General features: G+C 38.5%; 2 protein-coding genes across 2 annotated transcripts; both read left to right on the forward strand.

The window, feature by feature from the left end:
* Nucleotides 1-10,314: 10,314 nt before the first annotated feature.
* Nucleotides 10,315-12,759, forward strand: LOC109214261 (cytochrome P450 78A7-like). Its single transcript, XM_019378158.1, has 2 exons — nt 10,315-11,345; nt 11,795-12,759. Exons 1-2 carry the CDS (start codon nt 10,359-10,361, stop codon nt 12,485-12,487), a joined length of 1,680 nt encoding a protein of 559 aa, XP_019233703.1. The 5' UTR covers nt 10,315-10,358; the 3' UTR covers nt 12,488-12,759.
* A 6,781-nt stretch (nt 12,760-19,540) lies between these two features.
* On the forward strand, nt 19,541-20,027 carry LOC109214260. Its single transcript, XM_019378157.1, has 2 exons — nt 19,541-19,960; nt 20,016-20,027. The coding sequence occupies exons 1-2, from the start codon at nt 19,541-19,543 to the stop codon at nt 20,025-20,027; spliced, it is 432 nt and encodes a 143-aa protein (XP_019233702.1).
* Nucleotides 20,028-20,642: the final 615 nt, after the last annotated feature.

Genomic DNA, 20,642 nt, shown 5'->3' on the forward strand with positions numbered 1-20,642 from the left:
GCAGTAGGGCGATGAAACAAGTTACCATCGAGATTCCTGCAGATGGTAGTCTTTTGAAGAAATCAGGCCAAGCTGACGTATGGCTGAAACCACTTATTGGACCAGTTGAGAAGTCTATACTGGAAAGTCACAGCTCTCTAACGTGGATGAATGATATTGTGTATTCATCTTTAAAGGTATAAACCTTGTATTTTTATTTTACGTGATTTTTCTTTTACTAGTACCTCTTTTCATTGTGTAGATCAATCTCATCGGTACGGAGAAGATGAAAAAGGTTGTCCACATGGAGCAGTTGATCATTGATTATGAAACTGAGGAAGACAATTGGAAAGAGAATTTCGAGGGTCTTCAACTTGAAATGGAAGTTTTAGAGGAAGAAAAGTGTACCTTAGAGCAGCAAGTAAAGGTTATGGCAGCGGAACTAGCGGTTGAGAAAGCCTCATCCAATCAGGCGGGCAAAGATAAGAATCTTCTTGAGTCTTCATTTGCTGATTAGCTTTCCAAGGCTTCTGAGGAAATTAGGAGCTTAAACGATTTGCTAAACCAAAAAGAAGCTTACTCTGGGGAGCTTGTTCAAATGCTCACACAAACTCAAGAAGATCTTCGTGTATCTTCAGGCAAGGTTAGATTTCTAGAAAAATCTCTTGCCCCCCTACAGGCTTCTTACGATGCCGCCTTGAATGAGAAGGATGAATTAAGAGCTGAGGTTGAGCAATGGGAAAAAGACTATGAGGCCCTTGAAGATAAAGCCGTTGTTGATGTTAGCTGGGCTTTTTTGAACACTCGCCTCGAAACATTAATGGAAGTAGGCCGAGAAGGCTTTGACTTAGATGCTGAGATTGCAAGACTAGAGAGACGATTGAAAAGAACCAGCAGAGTCAAAACTCTTCTTCACCTGTGGTTGGTACCGCGAAGGTGATGAAATTACTCCTGGTGAAGCTATTGCTCAACCTTCTCCTGCTCAAGTTGCTCTTCCTTCTGGTGATGATGCCTTCCCCACAGTGAAAGTGAAAAAGCTTGAAGTTTTTCTTTGTTTTTTTCTTTTTATTGGTGGAACTTTTGGAGGTTTACCCTTGGTCATATTTGGGGGTAATGTCTTGGAAAATCTTAGCCCTAGTCCGTTTTGGGGGTTTTTGTATAAGACAATCAAGTTGGAACTAAGTTCATACTTAGTTTTAACCAAGTTATTATAATATCATCTTCTAAGTATTTTGTTCAACTTTTATGATATTTTATTTCGAGTTTATGCACTACTCTTTTATTATGCACTAAAAATGCTTCAATACTTTGTGATTTTTTGAAACAAGCACGATTTATAAAAGAGGGCCCTTTTATGAACGACGCTTAATGAAGAAGACGTCTCAACTTCATAATGGTGTAAACATACGAAAGAAGGAATAGGAACACACACGTTTCTTTGGAATAAATTGGAGGAAAGTTTTATATCATTCGAACTTTCAATTTATATAATACTTTACATGTATTTAAGTATCATCTATAACTCTTTCGTAACTATTTTCTTTACAACAGATTTGTAAAAAAGTTAAGGGTATATCTTGCAACCCATGATTAAATATTTCCTTTAACCTAAACATTCGTAAGATTCTGAAATTTACACCCGCGAGTGTATTCTTCACAGGTTTTTGAATCAGGCTTGTATTTTTGGCTCATGACTTTGCTCTGACTTTCGATTTGTTGGGTAGACCTTAGGCTTGACTTGAATTCTAATTTTTTCAGTCTTCCTTGCCTTCCTTATATATATATAGTCCCCCAAGTGTTTGAGCTTTGAAGTATGAAATCTCGAGCACTTGATTATTCCTTCCATGTTGTCCTTTTCCTGAAAAAGGAAAAACGTACGGGACTCGGAGGTATATATAATTTAGATGATGACTACTTAACCCTTTCCATCAGAAAGGTTGTAACCCTAGACCGGGAATTATGTTACTTCCGCGTGTCTTTCAGGTCTAATATCATCATTTGGTGTGGGCAAGATTTTTTACTATCATATAAAATTGTTAGTATAATTTTAAATGTACAAAATAAAAATTGCAATTGAGTGATACCTGACCATGGGTATTTCTATTGCTTAGAAATAGTATTTCTTCAAATGAGCAGCATTCCAATTTGATGGGAGTACTTTGCCGTCCATTGTTTCCAACTCATATGCACCCTTTCCTGCAATACCTCGAATCTTGTAAGGTCCTTCACAATTTGGGCTCAACTTTCCTGCATTGGCTACTATCGTTGATTGAAAAACTTTTTTGAGTGCAAAGTCCCCAATCTTGAAGTACCTAAGATGAGCTTTCCGATTGTAATATCACTCAATAATTTGCTTCTGCGCTGCCATCCTTATCAAGGCTGTTTCTCTCCTTTCTTCAAGCAAATCGAGATTTATTCGCATCTCCTCCTCATTTGACTCTTTGGTCGCTTAGGTGTATCTCATACTTGGTTCACCTATTTCAACTTGTATTAAGGCTTCAGCACCATACGTAAGTGAAAATGGTGTCTCTCTCGTACCCGTTTTTGTTGTTGTTCGGTAAGCCCACAAGACTCCAGGTAGCACTTAATGGCCACTTACCTTTTGACTCCTCTAACCCTTTTTTCAAGTTATTAATAATAACCTTGTTTGTTGATTCAGCTTGTCCATTGGCCACAGGATGATAACGTGTTGAAGTAATCCTTTTAATATGCCAACTTTGAAAAAATTCTGTGATTTTCGCGCCTAAAAATTGCGGGCCGTTATCACACACGATTTCTTTTGGAACTCAAACCGTCATATGATGTTTCGCCAAATGAAGTCCCTGACTTCTTTTTTTCGCACCTGTTTGAAGGCACATGCTTCTACCCACTTGGTAAAATAATAATCAGTGAGTACTAATAAAAATCGTACCTTCCCTTTGGCTTGTGGTAGTGGACCCACGATATCCATCCCCCACTTCATAAAAGGCCATGGTGTAATAACCGGGTGTAATAACTCTGCTGGGAGATGCATCTTGTTACCATATCTTTGGCATTTTTCAGATTTGGCCACAAAGCTTTTTGCCTCTTCTTCCATTTTAGGCCAATAATACCATGCTCTAATTAGGGTTTTTATCGAGGATCTTCCTCCTGCGTGATTTTCATAGTGTCCTTCATGTACTTCTTTCATCACATACTCTGTCTGAGAAGGTCCGAGACACCTTGCTAAAGGACCACCGAACATCGTTCGATATAAGTTGCCTCGATCCAAACAATAACAGGCAGCTTTTAGTCGAAGTGCCTGAGCCTTTTTCTTATCTTCTCGTAGAATTCCGTGATGCAAAAATAAACGATCTCGTTTCTCCAATCCCAGGTTAAATTATTGAAATTTACCGCATTTTTATCTTGATCGAGTGTCGAATGAAACAAATGTATTACAGAAGCATTTTCTTCATTTGTTACTTCTGCAGCGGATGCAAGATTAGCTAACGCGTCTGCTTCGACATTTTCTTTTTTGGGTATTTGCACGATTTTCAAAGATTGGAATAGCCTGATCAAATCTCGTGCCTTTTCCAAATATTGATGCAACCTCGCCTGTCTAGCTATATAAGTCCCCTACATCTGATTAACTATGAGTTGCGAGTCGCTTTTGATTATAACCTGCTCTATTCCGAGCTCTCGTGCCAATTCTAAACCTGCAATCACAGCTTCATATTCTGCTTCATTATTAGTAATAGGATGGCATTTTATGGCTGGTCTTATAGTTTCTCCCGAAGGTGGGATTAGAACAATGCCTAAGCCCGCTCCTTTAACATTCGAGGAGCCATCGGTAAACAAGGTCCATGTACCTGGATTAGACCCGTTAAATACCTGCAGTTCCTTTTCTGCTTCTGTTACCATCCTTGGGCTAAAGTCTCTCACGAAATCTGCTAAAACCTGCGATTTTATCTCAGTTCTAGGTTGATATGTGATGTCACATTCACTTAATTCTATAGCCCACTTGGCTAATCTACCTATTATCTTGCTTATGCAATATATTTCGTAAGGGATAGGCGGTCACTACAGAGATAGGGTGGCATTGAAAATAAGGCCTTAATTTTCTATATGTCATTATTAATGCTAAAGCAAGTTTTTTTAAATGAGGATACCGAGTTTCAGCATCCAATAGGGACTTACTAACCTAATAAATTAGAGATTGCTTACCTTTATCTTCTCAAACTAACACGGCACTTCCAGCCATCTTTAACACAACAAGGTAGATGAGTAGCCTTTCTCCAACATTCGGTTTAGCCAGCAATGGTGGATTTGTCAAGTATGTTTTTAGATTTTTGAGTGCTTGTCGGCATTCTTTAGTCCACTCAAATTGGCTTTGCTTTTTCAACACTGAAAAAAACTTAAAGCTTTTATCCGAAGATTTAGAAATAAATCTTCCCAATGCTGTTATCCTACCTGTCAACCTCTACACTTCTTTTTTGCTCGTGAGTATATCCGATATTTCTTCATAGCTTTAATCTGCGCTGGATTTACATCAATTCCTTGGTTAGAAACAAGAAAACCTAAGAACTTACCTGATGATACGCCAAATGCACACTTTTCGGGATTTAATTTCATATTGGATTTGCGGAGAGTCTGAAATGTATCTGACAAATGTTGGATGTGATCCCTCGCCTATGTTGACTTGACTAACATGTCATCAATGTAGACTTCCATGGTTTTTCCCAGGTGCTCCTGGAACATCTTTGTTACTAACCTCTGGTATGTGGATCAAGTATTCTTTAGACCGAAAGGCATGACTTTATAACAGTAAGTCCCCCTTTCTATAATAAAGGAAGTTTTCTCCTCATCTAAAGGATCCATTTTTATCTTATTATATCCTGAGTAGGCATCTAAATAACTTAACAATTCATGTCCTGCAGTAGCATCAATTAGTTGATCTGTGTGCGGTAAAGGAAAAGAATCTTTAGGGCAAGCTTTATTTAAGTCAGTATAGTCTACACAAACTCGCCACTTACCATTCTTTTTGGGTACCACTACAGTATTAGCTAGCCAATTAGGATATTTTACCTCTCGGATAGACCCATTTTTTAAAAGATTTTGTACCTCATCCTGAATCACCTGGTTTTTGAAGGATCCTTGCTTCCTCTTCTTTTGTTTGACATGTGGGCGTGTTGGATCTTCATTCAGCTTATGGGTCATCACCTCCGGGGGTATACCTGTCATATCTGAATGCGACCAAGCAAAGAAATCTACGTTAGCTTTTAAGAATTATATTAACTTACCTTTCAACTCTAGGCTCAGATTGGTTCCAATGTAAACTTTTCTGTACGGCCAATGTATAAACAGCACCACAGCTTCAAGTTCCTCGAATGTCATTTTGATGTTTTCGTTTTCTTCTGGCTCTTGAATAGTATCTGGCCTTGAGTCTACATCCGTTTGTCCATCTTCAGTTGAGGTTTGAGTTGTTAAATTCTAAACTGAATTCTGTAGTTGCTATTTTTCATCTGCAATGGCATTTTGTATGCTTGAATCTGCCACTAAATTGATACTTCTAGAAGTCTGTTGATCACCACAGATTTGCCTAATTCCCCATGGCGAAGGGAACTTAATAACCTGGAGTAAAGTAGATGGAACAACATCCATCTCATGAATCCAAGGTCTGCCGAGGATCATATTGTACGTCATGTCCATATCTATTACTTGAAATTTTGTATCTTTGACTACTCCTTCTGCGAATGTGGTGAGTATTATCTCTCCTTTTATGACAACGCTTGAATTGTCAAATCCAGATAAGCTACGTGCATTGGGTACCAATTTGTCATCAGCTAGCATCTTGTTTACCACTCTTAAAAGAATGATGTTTACAAAGATAGCCGGATCAATCAAAACTCGTTTCACATTAGTATCATGTACAAGGAAAGATATTACCAGTGCATCATTGTGTGGGATCAACACGCATCTGCATCTGCATCATCAAATGTTATATTGTCTTCTTCCAAACTTGGTGAACTCGCTTCCCGTGGGTGACTATGATTTTTGACACCTTTTTTGCAGCCGTATATGTCACACCACTGACCTCCTTTCCTCCACTTTTGCCATTAACCGTTCTCTTTGGTGACGGAGGTTTTGGTGGCTCCTGTCTATTCTTCATATATACTTGCTTACCCTTCTCACTAAACAAATCAGTTAAGTAGCCTTATTTTAATAAGTGCTCTACTTCACCTTGTAGCAATCTGCAATCTGCTATTTTATGACCGTGATCATTATGAAACTCGCACCAGAAATCTGGGTTTCTTCTGTTGGGGTTCGATCTCATTTCTTTTGGCCATCGCACCTTATCTCCCATGCTTCTTAAAACAGCTACCAACCCGGATGTGCTAACATTGAAACTGTAACCACCCATCTTCACTTTGAACTTCTGTCGTTGTCCGTGTATCTCGCGTGTCTCGCTCCTTTACAAACTTTGATGACGAACCCGAATCTCTGTCCCTTGATCTGGAATCGTACCTCGGGTTCTCTTGTTTTGAACATGAATCCCTTCCTGCTAGTCCCATGTAAGGTTCGTACCTGTTCTTATCGGACCTTTTTTTAGTTTTTGGTCGCCTCAAACTTACTCTTTCATCCTCCCATGACTGAGTGATAGTATCTTCTTCTATCCGCAGCTTCGCATTATACCTATTATAAACATCATTCCAAGTTGTTGCAGGAAATTCTCGTAAGCTTTCTTTGAGTCTCCTCGTGGCTTCTGAGCTTTTTTCATTTAAATTACTTGCAAATGCCATAGCCGCCCAATTGTCAGGTACACGTGGTAACACCATTCTTTCATGCTGGAATCTATCCACGAATTCTCTGAGAAGCTCCGTATCTCCTTGTTTTATTGTGAAGATCTCTTCCATCCTCTTTTCAACTTTTTGAGCTCCTGAGTGTGCTTTTATAAATGAATCTACAAGCTCAGCAAATGAATCAATAGAATTTCAGGTAAAAGAGAATAACATGTCAGTGCTCTCTTTGTGAGTGTTTCTCCGAATTTTTTGACCAGCACCGACTCAATCTCTTGCTTGGTCAAATCGTGCCTTTCACGCCAGTTGTAAATGCAGTTACATGATCTTGTGGATCGGTTGTCCTATCATACTTCGGATATCGAGCATCTTAAACTTTTTGGGATTAGGCAAAGGAGCGGAACTTGGCTTCGAGGGTTGTTGAGAATATTTATCCATATCCACTCCTTTGATTACAGGTGGAACACCAGGTATCTGCTCTATGCGATCGTTCTGCTCCTTGAGCTGTTTTTGCAAAGTTGGTACTAAACATTGTAAATAAGAATTAATTGGAACACCTGATCCTCCATCACGAGATTCGTTGGGAGTTCCTCCACTGCCCGAATTGGCGAGTCCTGAGCGTAGATTTTCTATGGTTGCGGTGTTATTCGGAGGTGGAGTTGGTGGTATAGTTGGCAACCCACTGACAAAAGCTTGAAGAGCATTGTTGACCTGTTTTGCGATTAATTGCTTCAATGCTTCATCAATAGCTTGATCATCCACAAGTTGGTCATTCACATGTGATATTGATCTGTCAGGTGACCCTTCTCGGGACTGTTGCGGAGAGTTTCGTGTTGTAGGGGCTAGAGTTCCATCCTCTTATTGATTTTGCTGGTTCAACTGGTGTTGCTGATTTTGTTGATTGTTGTCGTTAGCAGTCGACTTGATCTTTTGATAGAAAAAAGAATTCGGAAAGTGAAAAGATTATCAGATTTCCGGTAATGGAACCAATTTGTTTAACCAAAAAATAGGAATTTCAGTCAAAGCCTTTTTTTAGAAGTACTTGGGCTACTGATAATCAAGAAAATCAATATTCTCATAATAAGAAAGGAAATTAGAATATGAAATGGTAAAGTAATCAAGCAAAAGAAAGTAATTATATTCCAATAATAATCCGAATGTGTCCATACAGATGACATTTCTTTCCCTTATATAGTGACCTCCAAGTGCAACGTCTTTTCCCTTTTATGACTTAGTCATTATGAGCATTAATGACATTAATGAAACGTTATAATTTGTAATCGTAACTGTTTGGTGAAGATTCTGTAACGTTTGTAATCATCCATGCTCATTAATTGAAGACCAATGAATCTGCCCTTTTTACTGTCTAGGTTCATTCTTCCGGTGCCTCTCCAAATCGCTTAAAGAGACTCGAGCAACCGTTTCTTCTCATCTCCTGGGTGTTTTGCTCGTATCTATTAAGACTCCCGTCTTTTTTAATGCTCTTCTCCAGCTGTCGCTTTTCTAGTGATCCACGTGTCTTGCCATGTCAGCAACATAATCAATTCCACGTGTACTATTCACTTTCTCCAATACATCCAAGATATTGAGAAGCTAAGAACATTGGTTTGGATCTTTTATATGTAAGTCATAAAGTAGTAGACATTATTAAATTGGATCGATCTTTACAAGGTGGGACTTGTACTTCACAAGAAAAAAGAGCTGTCAACTTAGTACCCTTCAGAAATCAGAATTGGCGTGCCATAATTGCCGGAATCATTTGGTTCCCATAACGTAGAATTTGAAATGCACAAAGCCTAAAGAGGGCAGTCATTTTCCATTGTTTGATATGTTTTCTCTGATATTCCTAAGAAATTGAAATTGATAACAATAGCATTTTCCTATCAGAATTATTCTATTGCCACAGATTAAATATTACATAAACATAGCGAATTCAGAATTTAAATATGGTAAATTCTAAGTTGGAAATATGAGTTCCAAAATATATATACTATTTAACTCATACATACTTTAGAAACAGAAACAGTTGGTTCTGTTGAACTCGGCGATTTCTATATTAATTAGATCCGCAACTGCTAATTCTGCTTTTCTCGAGTGTAATTTAGAGGATATACTCTTTCAGTTGTCTCGTTATTTATTTAGTTTTCGGATGAGATAAGCAAATTAAGGAACAAAAGAAAGGTCATTGCTATATTAAAATATTCCCCCCCCCCCAAAGTTAGTAACAGTTCTACCATCGAGTTTTTGCAATTCCACGGCAAAATAATTCGTTTTAACCACTTGTTTTGCTCTTTCGCGGTAAATACATAATTTGTTTTAACCATTAAATGGGAGTAATATATACTTACTTATTTAGAGCCTTTATCGACTAAACTAAGTAGTATATGATATGAACTACTGATTTTTGTATTGAAGTTCTAATAATGAGTCAATTTGAACATTAAAGTCAAACTAAGGAAACGCGTACTAATTGGGCTTGCAGGAGACCTAGGCATTTTTTGGTTAAAATATCATGGTATAGCCAGTTTTCACACTGGTCAATGAAAAATAGCCAACGTTTATCAAGTCAATGAAAAATAGTCACTATTTTGCTGCAACAGGGACCGGTCCAGTATAATATACGGGAGTTCTGGTGCATTTGTGTACGAACTCCAGCATAATATGCTGGACCGGTATACTTTGCTAACTCCTGTAAAATTTGCGGGAGACTGGAGTACCAGTGCTCCAAACTCCAGTATATTATTCTGGACAATTATACTTGCTGGAACTCCCGTAAAATTTGCGGGAGTTCCAGCATAATTATGCTTGAACTCCCGTAAAATTTGCGGAAGTTCCAGCATAGTTATCCTGGAACTCCTGTAAAATTTACGGGAGTTCCAGCATACTTATGCTGGAACTCCCGTAAAATTTGCGGGCGTATTTTTCCGGATTTTGAACACTATTTTCGCTCAGATTTAAAGTGGCTAAATTTCGATGACTTTTGAAACTTGGCTATTTTTCAACGACCAGTGATAAATCTGGCTATTTTTGAATTTCTCCCCATTTTTTGAAAGGAAAAAACAAAAGTTCTGTTTTATCAAGGTTAAGAAAAAGGGTAAACTAGACGGTGAAAATACTTACTCCCTCCGGTCCACTGACCAATTTGCTTTTTTATTTTAGTCCAAGATAAGTATTCATTTATATAATCAAGAAAAAATTTAATTTGTTTTTACCCTTATATACATATCTCTAAAAAAAATTCTTACTCCTCTCATTAAATATTTAATTAAGGGTAATTTCGTCATACTAAGTATTTTTATATAGAATTTATTTTTTTAATGGACGTACCAAAAGTAAATTGGTCAGTGGACATGCGAAACTATCAACTTACACTTATTATGTTCCCCTGGTAATATTAGACAGTCTAATTTAGACTGCAGAATAGTGTGAACGTCCTACGTAGACTTCACCTCTTATTGCACGTACTCCTAGAAGTTACCTTTTTGTTACACCAATGAATTACACTCCTACTTGAACACACAAACTGCCTATTTAAGCAGCAACTTCCCTCCCTCTTTCACCACACACACACACAAAATATCGTACTCTTTTTATCTTTTCTATACACCATCTCATTCTTCAAACATGTCTTTCACCTCAATTTATAAGGATTTCACTTGGTGGATGTTTGCCTTACCTGCTATTCTTGAAACCCAAAACTTTTTTAATCTGCTCATCCCTACATTTCTTATCTTTGTGGTAATTAGTGTTTTCACTTGGGCTTTTACCGCCGGTGGCTCGGCTTGGAAAAATGGACTGAACTGTATGGGCTGGGTTCCCATTCCTGGACCCAAAGGTCTTCCTATTTTCGGCAGCTTATTCAGCTTGAGCCACGGCTTAGCTCACCGCACTCTTGCTTTTACGGCTTCCACTTATGGTGCCACTCAAGTCATGGCCTTTAGCTTGGGTTCGACCAGGGCTATCGTGTCATCCGACCCAAACATAGCCCGGGAAATCTTGACCTCCCCACATTTTGCGAACCGACCGGTCAAAGAGTCGGCTAAGCAGCTCATGTTTAGCCGAGCCATTGGTTTCGCACCCAATGGAACATATTGGCGGCTCTTGAGGAAAATTGCCTCATCACATCTTTTTGCACCTAAGCGCATTTCAGCCCATGAAAGGGAAAGGCAGCTAGAATGCACCTCCATGTTAGTTTCTATAGCCATAGAACAAAACGTGCATGGCTCAGTAACTCTAAGAAAACACCTTCAAGCTGCTTCCCTTAATAACATAATGGGAATTGTGTTTGGGAAAAGATATGAAATGATAGAAGAAAATAATGAGGCCAAAGAACTTCAAGAAATTGTGGCTGAAGGATTTGAGTTATTGGGAGCTTTTAATTGGTGTGATCACTTGCCATGGCTAGAGTATTTTTATGACCCTTTTCACATCAAGGAACGATGCTTAGCACTTATCCCTCGAGTTGAAAACTTCGTTAAGAAGATGATTCAAGAGCATATTAATAACGGAAAATCCAAAAAGATTTCAGAAGCTTATGATTTTGTTGATGTTTTGTTGGCATTAAGTGGTGACGAGAAACTTCATGAGGAGGACATGGTGGCTGTTTTATGGGTTAGTAATAATATTACTCTACTCTTTTTCTAGCTTTGTCTTACTGATAAATATAAGAAATTATTTTCTTATTCCCCCCTAGCATGAAATATTTTTATTTCTAAGTACATTCCTGCCGACTGGCTAGAAGTTTCTCTATTTTAATTTGGATTGTTATATGGTATATTCCCACTTTGATTTCTCTTAGAAGGTGAGGTGATAGTAACCTTAGTATTTTGAAACCTATCATCTTCAAGATCGTTTAATATAGGTTATTCAGGCACGCGTCTTTAAATAGCTTATTGTTAAGGATGGTAACTGACTTGTTATTACATGTTAAATTAAACTATACTAATAATATATAAAATCATTATTAAGACAATGTATACAACTTAAAAATCCAGTCTTAATTCGTCCTTTCTTTCACTCCATAGATTGTTTAACATTTATTTTTTGTCTTCCACTTGCAGGAAATGATCTTTCGAGGTACCGATACAACTGCACTTCTAACCGAATGGGTAATGGCAGAATTAGTTCTGAACCAAAAAATCCAAGAAAAACTTCACAATGAGCTAGAAACTATAGTAGGGAATGAAAATGTAACAGATGCACATATTGCCAAATTGCCCTACCTTCAAGCAGTCATAAAAGAAACTTTAAGACTACATCCTCCGGGCCCACTGTTATCGTGGTCCCGGCTATCCATCTCCGATGTCCACCTCAGCAACGGCATGATAATTCCGGCCAACACAACGGCCATGATCAACATGTGGTCCATCACACATGACCCTAACGTGTGGGAGAATTCGTTGATGTTTAAGCCGGAGAGGTTCTTAGGGATGAATTTTGATGTTAGAGGTAATGATTTAAGGCTTGCACCATTTGGAGCTGGAAGAAGAGTTTGCCCTGGGAAGAATTTAGGGTTGGTTACTGTGAGTCTTTGGGTGGCTAAGTTGGTAAAGAATTTTATGTGGGTTGAAAATGAGACTCAGCCTGTTGATCTTAGTGAAGTTTTGAAGCTTTCTTGTGAAATGAAGCAGCCACTTTCTGTTATGGCTGTTCCAAGAAATGGTGGAATAACTACTGATTACTCCCGGAATTGCGTTATCAGAGCCGAGCCAGGAATGACTGTTAGTGGACATCCATCACTTTTTACCGGTTAAAGAGGACCTCTTAAATTAATACATTAAAAAAATATGGCTTTCTTGATTAGGGTTTTGATTCCTAATCTAACAATATGGAGATATCTGAACTAGGGTTTACCAATGTTTCATTTTACCAGCAATTACTATAATGTATAATGCATATACTATTATTCTAAATATTGAAGGAAGAATAAACTTGTCGGACGAATTTAAGATAGTGACTAATGTAAGCACTCTTTAATTTCTGTTCCGATAAGGTTGTATTACTGTATACTTTTTTCACCTGTGGAATAATGAATAATACAAAACTTATACTAGTAGTATAAATGTATCGACGTAGCTGGCAGCTGTGCTCTTTTACTCCTGTTTTCCTTCTCATTTCAATTGGACACTAACTTTCACCATTTCAAAAATTTCTCATCGGCAGAGTATAAGTTTACGTGAATTCATTCTAGCTTGTAGTTTCTTTATATTTAGTAATATCATTTTTTTGGGTGCAACGGTTAATTTTTTTTTTCTTCTTTGAGTTAATCCACCCACCCAGGCTGACCCCTATCTTATTTATTTGATGAGCAAAAAATATAAAGGAGGGGGACATATAAAAGCAAAACCTCCCAGAGAGAACATTACCCAAAAAACAAAAAAGAATACAATGGAACTAAATTAGTGATAATGTACTGATTCCGCTATTATTTTATAAAAAAGATAAACTAAACTGAAATCATACTTTAAGTCGATCACCTTATAAATGCTAAAACACTATGGTAACATATGATTCTAAGAAGGGCACCTGGGAGAGAGTTTAGGGGGTCTACTTGTCCCATAATCATGTCGACAGAGATTTGCAAAAGGGCAATGTAAAGTAGTAAAAACCTTACTAAAATCTTAATTCCAGTTACCTTATAAGTGCTACAACACTGAAATAATAGTTTCAGTGACCTTATAAATGATAATACAGCACATTAATATGGTGTTTGTATGGGTCTAAATTTGCCTTAAAGAGATTTAACATGAAGTGGTATTACGAAAAAGTAATATGGTCGAGATCGAGACCTAAAAAGTGGGGGTCATAGCCGAGTAGTCGATAACGGCCGAGGTCAAGCACCGAGAGCAGCAGTAACGGGTAGCTTTGTAATAGGATCTTTAGAAGAATATTCCATTGAATATTCTCTTTACTTGTACTTTTAGGGTTGACTGGGGATATGTTCCATATAAATAGAAAAAGAGATAAGGTGAAAGAGAGCAAGATCCATTGTGATAAGAACATTCTTTGAAATGCAGACTCTCTCTAGATAGAATACAAACATTACCTTTCTACAGAGATTCGCTTGTCTATTATTTCACACTTTTCCACAAGATCCAAGAAGGATCCTAATATTCTAGTATTTGTCTATCATTTATCCTTGTCAGAAGAAAGAATCATCCACCTCATTCAATATTGGGTAAATTCTTCTCCTTATTTACTTTAATGCTATTTATTGCTTGATATTCCGTCATTATTAATCATCTTGGAACATTGAATGTGTTATGTTCTAGGACTAGTTGATCGAGTTAGAGAGAAGGAAATGAGAGCAGAGAAGAGAAGAATGAACTGTGTTTCATATAATGAAATCTACTACTAACTTTATACAGATGCTATGTATATATACAAGTATCTCTAACCGACTCTAACTAATTTTCACAACTACCTCTATTAACTTAGCTGATGACAGCTGTCACCTAAGCTCCTAACTGCCTAACAGAATAAGTTGGAGGAGCAGCTTGGATGTTATGGCTCATACTCGACTTTTCAACACCCTCCCTCAAGCTTATGGTTGAAACACATATGTCAACCCCAGCTTGGATACTAAGTAATCATGTTGTGGCTTTCGCGGACTCTTGGTTAGTAGATCATCTTGTTGTTCTTTCGTAGAAACATAGTGTGTCTTTACCAATCCTTGAATGATCTTTTTTCTCACAAAATGGCTATCTATCTCAATGTGAATTGTGCGTTCATGGAATATGGGATTGGCTGCAATCTGGATTGCACTGTTGCTGTCACAGTATAGATCAATAGGAACTTCAACCTCCACTCATAATTCTTTGTATAGACCTGTTAACCAGGTTAATTCAGCCACTACTGAAGCTATGCTTCTGAACTCTGCTTCTGCAAAACTTCTTGCCACAGTATCTTGCTTCTTTGACTTCCAAGAGACTAAGGCATTTCCAAACTTCACTAGATAGCACGTAACAAACTTTCTAGTCTACACACAGCCTCCCCAGTCTGAGTCACAGTAGGCTCTTAATTTTCCAGAACTTTCAGAAGGCATCAGCAATCCTAGACCAGGTGCACTCTTGATATACCTTACTACCCTTAGTGCAGCTTCCATATGAGATTGCTTGGGCTTATGCATAAACTGGATAAGGACGTGAATAGCAAAAGCAATGTTTGCTCTGGTTATTATCAAATACAGAAGTCTCCCTACTAATCTTTGATAATGGCTAGCATCGGGTAGTAGATGATCTGTATCTGCATTGTCTTTGTCTGTGTTTTGAGTGTTAATGAAGCTGTCATAATCTGCAGAGGTAAGCTTTTGATTTTGCTCTAGTGGAGCACCAACTGGTTTGACTCCTCGAAGTCCCAGCTCAGCAATTAATTCTAGAACATATTTTCTCTGTAAATGATGATACCCTCCCTTGATCTGGAATTCTCAATGCCTAAGAAAAACTTGAGCTCACCAAGATCTTTCATCTTGAACATGAGTTGCAGATCACATCTAGTCTGCAGAATAAGCTGAAAGACAACTCCCTGTAACCAAAAGATCATCAACATAGACTAAAACAAGCACTAGCATATCTTGCACTTTCTTAGTAAATAAGGAGTAATCGAAATGACTTTGAGTGAAACCAAGCTGCAGCAGGGCATCAGTGAGCTTCTTGTTCCACTGTCTTGGTGCCTGTTTGAGGCCATATAATGATTTGTGTAATCGACACACTTTGCTTGTCCCTACCTGGGTAGAAAAACCTTGTGGGATGTCCATGTACACTTCTTCAAGCAAATCTCCTTGAAGAAAGGCATTGTGCATATCCATTTGAAAGACGTGCCAATGCTTAGCTACTGCAACTGCTACAACTGACCTGACTGTGACCATTTTGGCCACAGGGGAGAAGTTTCTGTATAGTCCAGCCCTTCCTGCTGACCATAACCTTTAGCCACTAGCCTTGCTTTATATCTTGCTACTGCTCCTGAGGCTGTATATTTGACTTTAAAAGCCCATTTTCATCCAATAGGCACCTTTCCTTTTGGAAAATCAACAATGCTCCAAGTCTTGTGTCTCTTCTAGTGCTGTGATTTGTGACTTCATAGCAACAATCCGTATAGGATTATGAACTACTTCACTATAGGATTGTGGTTCAACAATAGATGAATAGACACTGAGTGCAGCACTATAGGCAGAAGAAATGTTGTTGTAGCTTACATAGTTTGATATGGGATAACAACAGTTGGACTTCCCATGAGTTGAAACCACAAAGTTCTTCATCCACAGTGGTGGTTTAGACGCTCTAGAGATTTTCTACTAGGTTCAGGTTCCTCATGATGAGGCACTGGTGCTGAAGCGTCAATCGAAGACTCTACATTTGGTGATGTACTGGAGTCTAAAGTAGTTGATAAGTTTGGAATTTCAGCAGATACTAAGAGATCAGTAGGTTGTGCATTAGATAAACCTGTAGTATTTTGAGGAGATACTGTTATATTGCTTCCAGAGCTAGTGTCAAGGGAAAATTCTAAAATAGGAAATACTGATAATATAGAGGAGATAGTGTGTCCGAAGGGATAGACATCTTCCTTGAACACCACATCTCTACTGACTGTGAACTCCCTGGAGTCTAGTGTAAACATCTTATAGCCCTTTTGAACCATACAATATCCAAGAAAGACTACAGGAATAGCTCTAGGAGCAAATTCATCAGTTCTTCTTACCTCTGACACATAGCCTAGACAGCCAAATATTCTCAAATGAGTGAGAGAAGTAGGAGCACCCTGCAATACTTCATATGGTGTTCTACCTTTAAGTGTTGAGGTAGGTAGCCTGTTTATAAGCTAAGCTGCAGTAGTGACACATTCTCCTAGAATGTGAGTGGAACTGAGGCTTGGAATCTGAGTGTCCTGGCTACATTGAGTATATGCCTGTGTTTTCTCTCAGCCACTCCATTCTATTGTGGAGTGTAAATACAAGAGCTTTGATGAGTGATACCAAATGACTTGAGCAGTTCTATCAATTGAGTATTAAAAAACTCATAGCCATTGTCTGTTCTTGGAACTTTGACAGTAGAAGAATGAACCGTTTTAATCATTAAGAAGAAGCTCCTAAGAACCACAATTACTTCAACTTTTGAGGGTAATAGATACAGCCGTGTGAATCTAGAATGATCATCAACTATAGTCAAAATATATCTCTTCCCATCATAGGTAGGAACCCTGTAAGGGCCCCACATATCAGCATGAATGATATCAAAGTTAGAATAAGCAGTGGAAGTACTCAGAGGAAAAGGTAATCTTGCTTGCTTAGAAACTGGGCAAACAGTACAATGGTGTTCAATATCATCAAATTTCACATATTGAAATTCACTTACTTTCTTCAATATATCCATAGGTATATGACCTAGCCTTCTATGCCAAAGAGCAACATTTATTCTAGTATACTCAGTGGTATTTACAATGAGAGATTTTGGAACAGAACTTGAATTTCTTGTAGTAGGTGCATCCTCCATTGCTTGTATTATGCTCCCAGATGTGAGCACATATAATGCACAGTCTTCCTTACCAATCCCCTTCACCTGTTCACCGAAGAGATCCTGAAATATACAAAACTCAGGAAAGAACATAGCTACACACTTCAACTCCTTTGTAATCTTTGAGACACATAACAGATTGTATCTGAACTCTGGTATATGCAATACATTAGTTATCTTGTGGCCAAGAAATATGTATGTGGAGCCTAGATGTCTTACTTGTATTAGGAAAAATTAAGTTCAGATATAGAATTGATTGAAAAGTGACATGTCACGACACGTAGACTGGTCAAAGGATGACAATTGGCAAAGAATAGATAAAGAGGCACGAGCAACTACAGGCACGGGCGGGAATTCAAGAGATTCAAGAAAGATAAATGCTCGGACCTCTTTATGATCGAAGGTCGAGCTAAGAGCCGTAGACTGGTCAAAGGATGACAATTGGCAAAGAGTAGTTAAAGAGGCACGAGCTACAACAGGCACGTGCAGGAATTCAAGAGATTCAAGAAAGATAAAAATGAACCTGATAGCTAAAAAAGGTATAGATACGTATTGTCAGTAATCAATAGGCATTAATTATAGAAAAAGGTAGAGAATCTGTATTAAATCAAAATATGATTACCATTTATAACGTTACATTAAATGCCATTGATTGTCAATAATGGCTCTATTATGACGAAACAAAACGTATTACCTAGAGATAGTTATAAAAAGGGGAAAGCTGATCATTTGTAAGGACACGAAAGACTATTAGAATATACATGTTTACTTTGCTTTCTATTCAGCTATTCTTTACATCATTTATTCCTATTTTTATTTGATTATCAGTAACCCGAGTTCTTCTTGAAATAAGCTTTGATCAAAATCCTTATTTTTGTTAAACAAATTGGTTCCGTTACCGGGAATCTGATAATTTACTCCTTTCTACATTTATCTTTTTATCAATCATATCGAATGTCAACGACAACAGCAATCAAAGAATCCATCAACTCCAGGAGAATCTACAAGATGATCGTACCCCAACCCCTTCCCCACCAAGCTCTCCTCGACAATCTCGGGAAGGAACTCCTGATGGATCTCAATCAAATGCAAATGCTCAATTGGAAAACGATGAGGCTATCATGAAGCTTTGCAGAAGTTAATCGCTCAACAGGTTAGCAAAGCTCTTGAGGCTTTCGCCAGCGAGTTGCCGATCGCATCACCAACACCAATCCAAACAATAATACTTTGGAAAGCCCACGTTCTGGGCTCGTTAATTCAGGCAGTGGTGGAACACCCAGCGAAACTCGTGATGGCGAGCCAGGTAACACAGTTAATTCTGATTTGCAAAATTTAGTATTAACCTTGCAGAAACATCTTAAGGAGCAAAGCGATCGCATAGAGCAAATACCTGGTGTACCGCCCGTAATCAAGGGAATAGATATAGATAAATATTCGCAACAACCTTGGAAACCCAATGCTGCTCCTTTACCGATTTCGAAGAAGTTCAAGATGGTAGACATCCCAAAATATGATGGCACAACTGATCCGCGAGACCACGTGACTGCATTCACCACTGGCGTAAAGGGCAACGATTTAACCAAATAGGAAATTGAATCAGTGCTGGTCAAAAAATTCGGTGAAACACTCACTAAGGGAGCACTAACATGGTATTCTCTTTTGCCTGAAAATTCTATAAATTTCTTTGCTGAGCTTGCAGATTCATTTATTAAAGCACACTCGGGAGCTCAAAAAGTCGAAAAAAGAATGGAGGATATTTTCAAAATAAAGCAAGGAGATTCGGAGCTGCTCAGAGAATTTGTTGATAGATTCCAGCGGGAACGGATGACGTTGCCACGCGTACCTGATAACTGGGCAGGTATGGCATTCACCAGCAATCTAAATGAGAAAAGTTCAGAGGCCACGAGACGACTCAAAGAAAGCCTGCGATAATTTCCAGCCACAACTTGGAATGATGTTTACCGCAGATACAGCACAAAGATGCGAATAGAAGAAGATACTATTATCCAGTTTCAAAAAGAAGAGAGAGTAAGTTTAAGACGTGCTGAAACTGAAAAAAGGTCCGGGAAAAATAGATACGAGCCTTACATGGGACCAGCGGGAAAAGACTCACGATCGAAATAGGATAACTCAAGGTACGATCGTAGGTCGAGAGATAGAGAATCGGGTTCATCATCAAGGTTCAGAAAAGAGCGGGACACGCGGGAGATACGCGGTGATGATAGAAGCTCTAAGGTGATGATTGGCGGTTACAGTTTCAATGTAAGCATTTCAGAATTAGTAGCGGTATTAAGAAACATGGGTGATAAGGTGCGATGGCCAAAAGAAATGAGATCAAATCCAAATAGGCGTAACCCTGATCACTGGTGTGAATTTCACAATGATCATGGTCATAAAACGGATGATTGTAGATTGCTACAAGGTGAGGTAGACCATTTATTAAAGCAAGGATATCTTACCGAACTATTTAGCGAAAAAGGTAAGCAAGCGTACATGAAGAACAGGCAGGAGCCCCCTAAACCTCCTTCTCCGAAAAGGACCGTTAACGTTATAAGCGGGGGCGAAGAAATTAACGGTGTGACATATACGGCAGCCAAGAAAATTTCTAAAGTTACAGTTACACACGGGAAGCGGGTCCGACATGTTTTGGAGGAAGAAAGCATTACATTTGATGATGCAGACGCGGACGGCATACCAACTCCACACAACGATGCACTGGTAATATCTCTACTTGTACATGATACTAACGTAAAACGAGTTTTGATTGACCCAGGTAGCTCCGTGAACATCATTTTGCTAAGAGTATTAAGCGAGATGCAAGCTGAAGATAAGCTAGTACCCAAGGCGCATACTTTATCTGGCTTTGATAATTCGAGCGTCGTAACAAAAGGATTCAGGTGGTAGAGATGGATATGGCTTACAATATGATTCTCGGGAGACCATGGATTCACGAAATGGACGTTGTGCCATCTACCTTACATCAAGTCATCAAATTCCCATCACAATGGGGAATCCGTCAAATCCGTGGTGATCAACAAACACCTAGAAGCATCAACTCTGTAGAAGATTCAAGCACAAAAAACGAAGAAAAATAGCAATTACAGAATCCAGTTGAGGATGCCACACCACAAAACTCAACCGGAGATGGGCAAACAGATGTGGACTCACGACCTGATTTCATCCAAGAACCAGAAGAAAATGAAAATATCAAAACAACGATTGAAGAGTTGGAGGTTGTAGAATTATTCGAACAAAAGCCTGAGAGGAAAGTTTACATTGGGGCCAACTTAAGCCACGAAATGAAAGGTAAGTTGATCGAATTTTTGAAAACTAACGTAGATTGCTTTGCCTGGTCCCATTCTGATATGATAGGGATACCCCCGGAGGTAATGACTCACAA

Source organism: Nicotiana attenuata, unplaced genomic scaffold, assembly GCF_001879085.1.
Source record: "Nicotiana attenuata strain UT unplaced genomic scaffold, NIATTr2, whole genome shotgun sequence".
Taxonomy (NCBI): Eukaryota; Viridiplantae; Streptophyta; class Magnoliopsida; order Solanales; family Solanaceae; genus Nicotiana; species Nicotiana attenuata.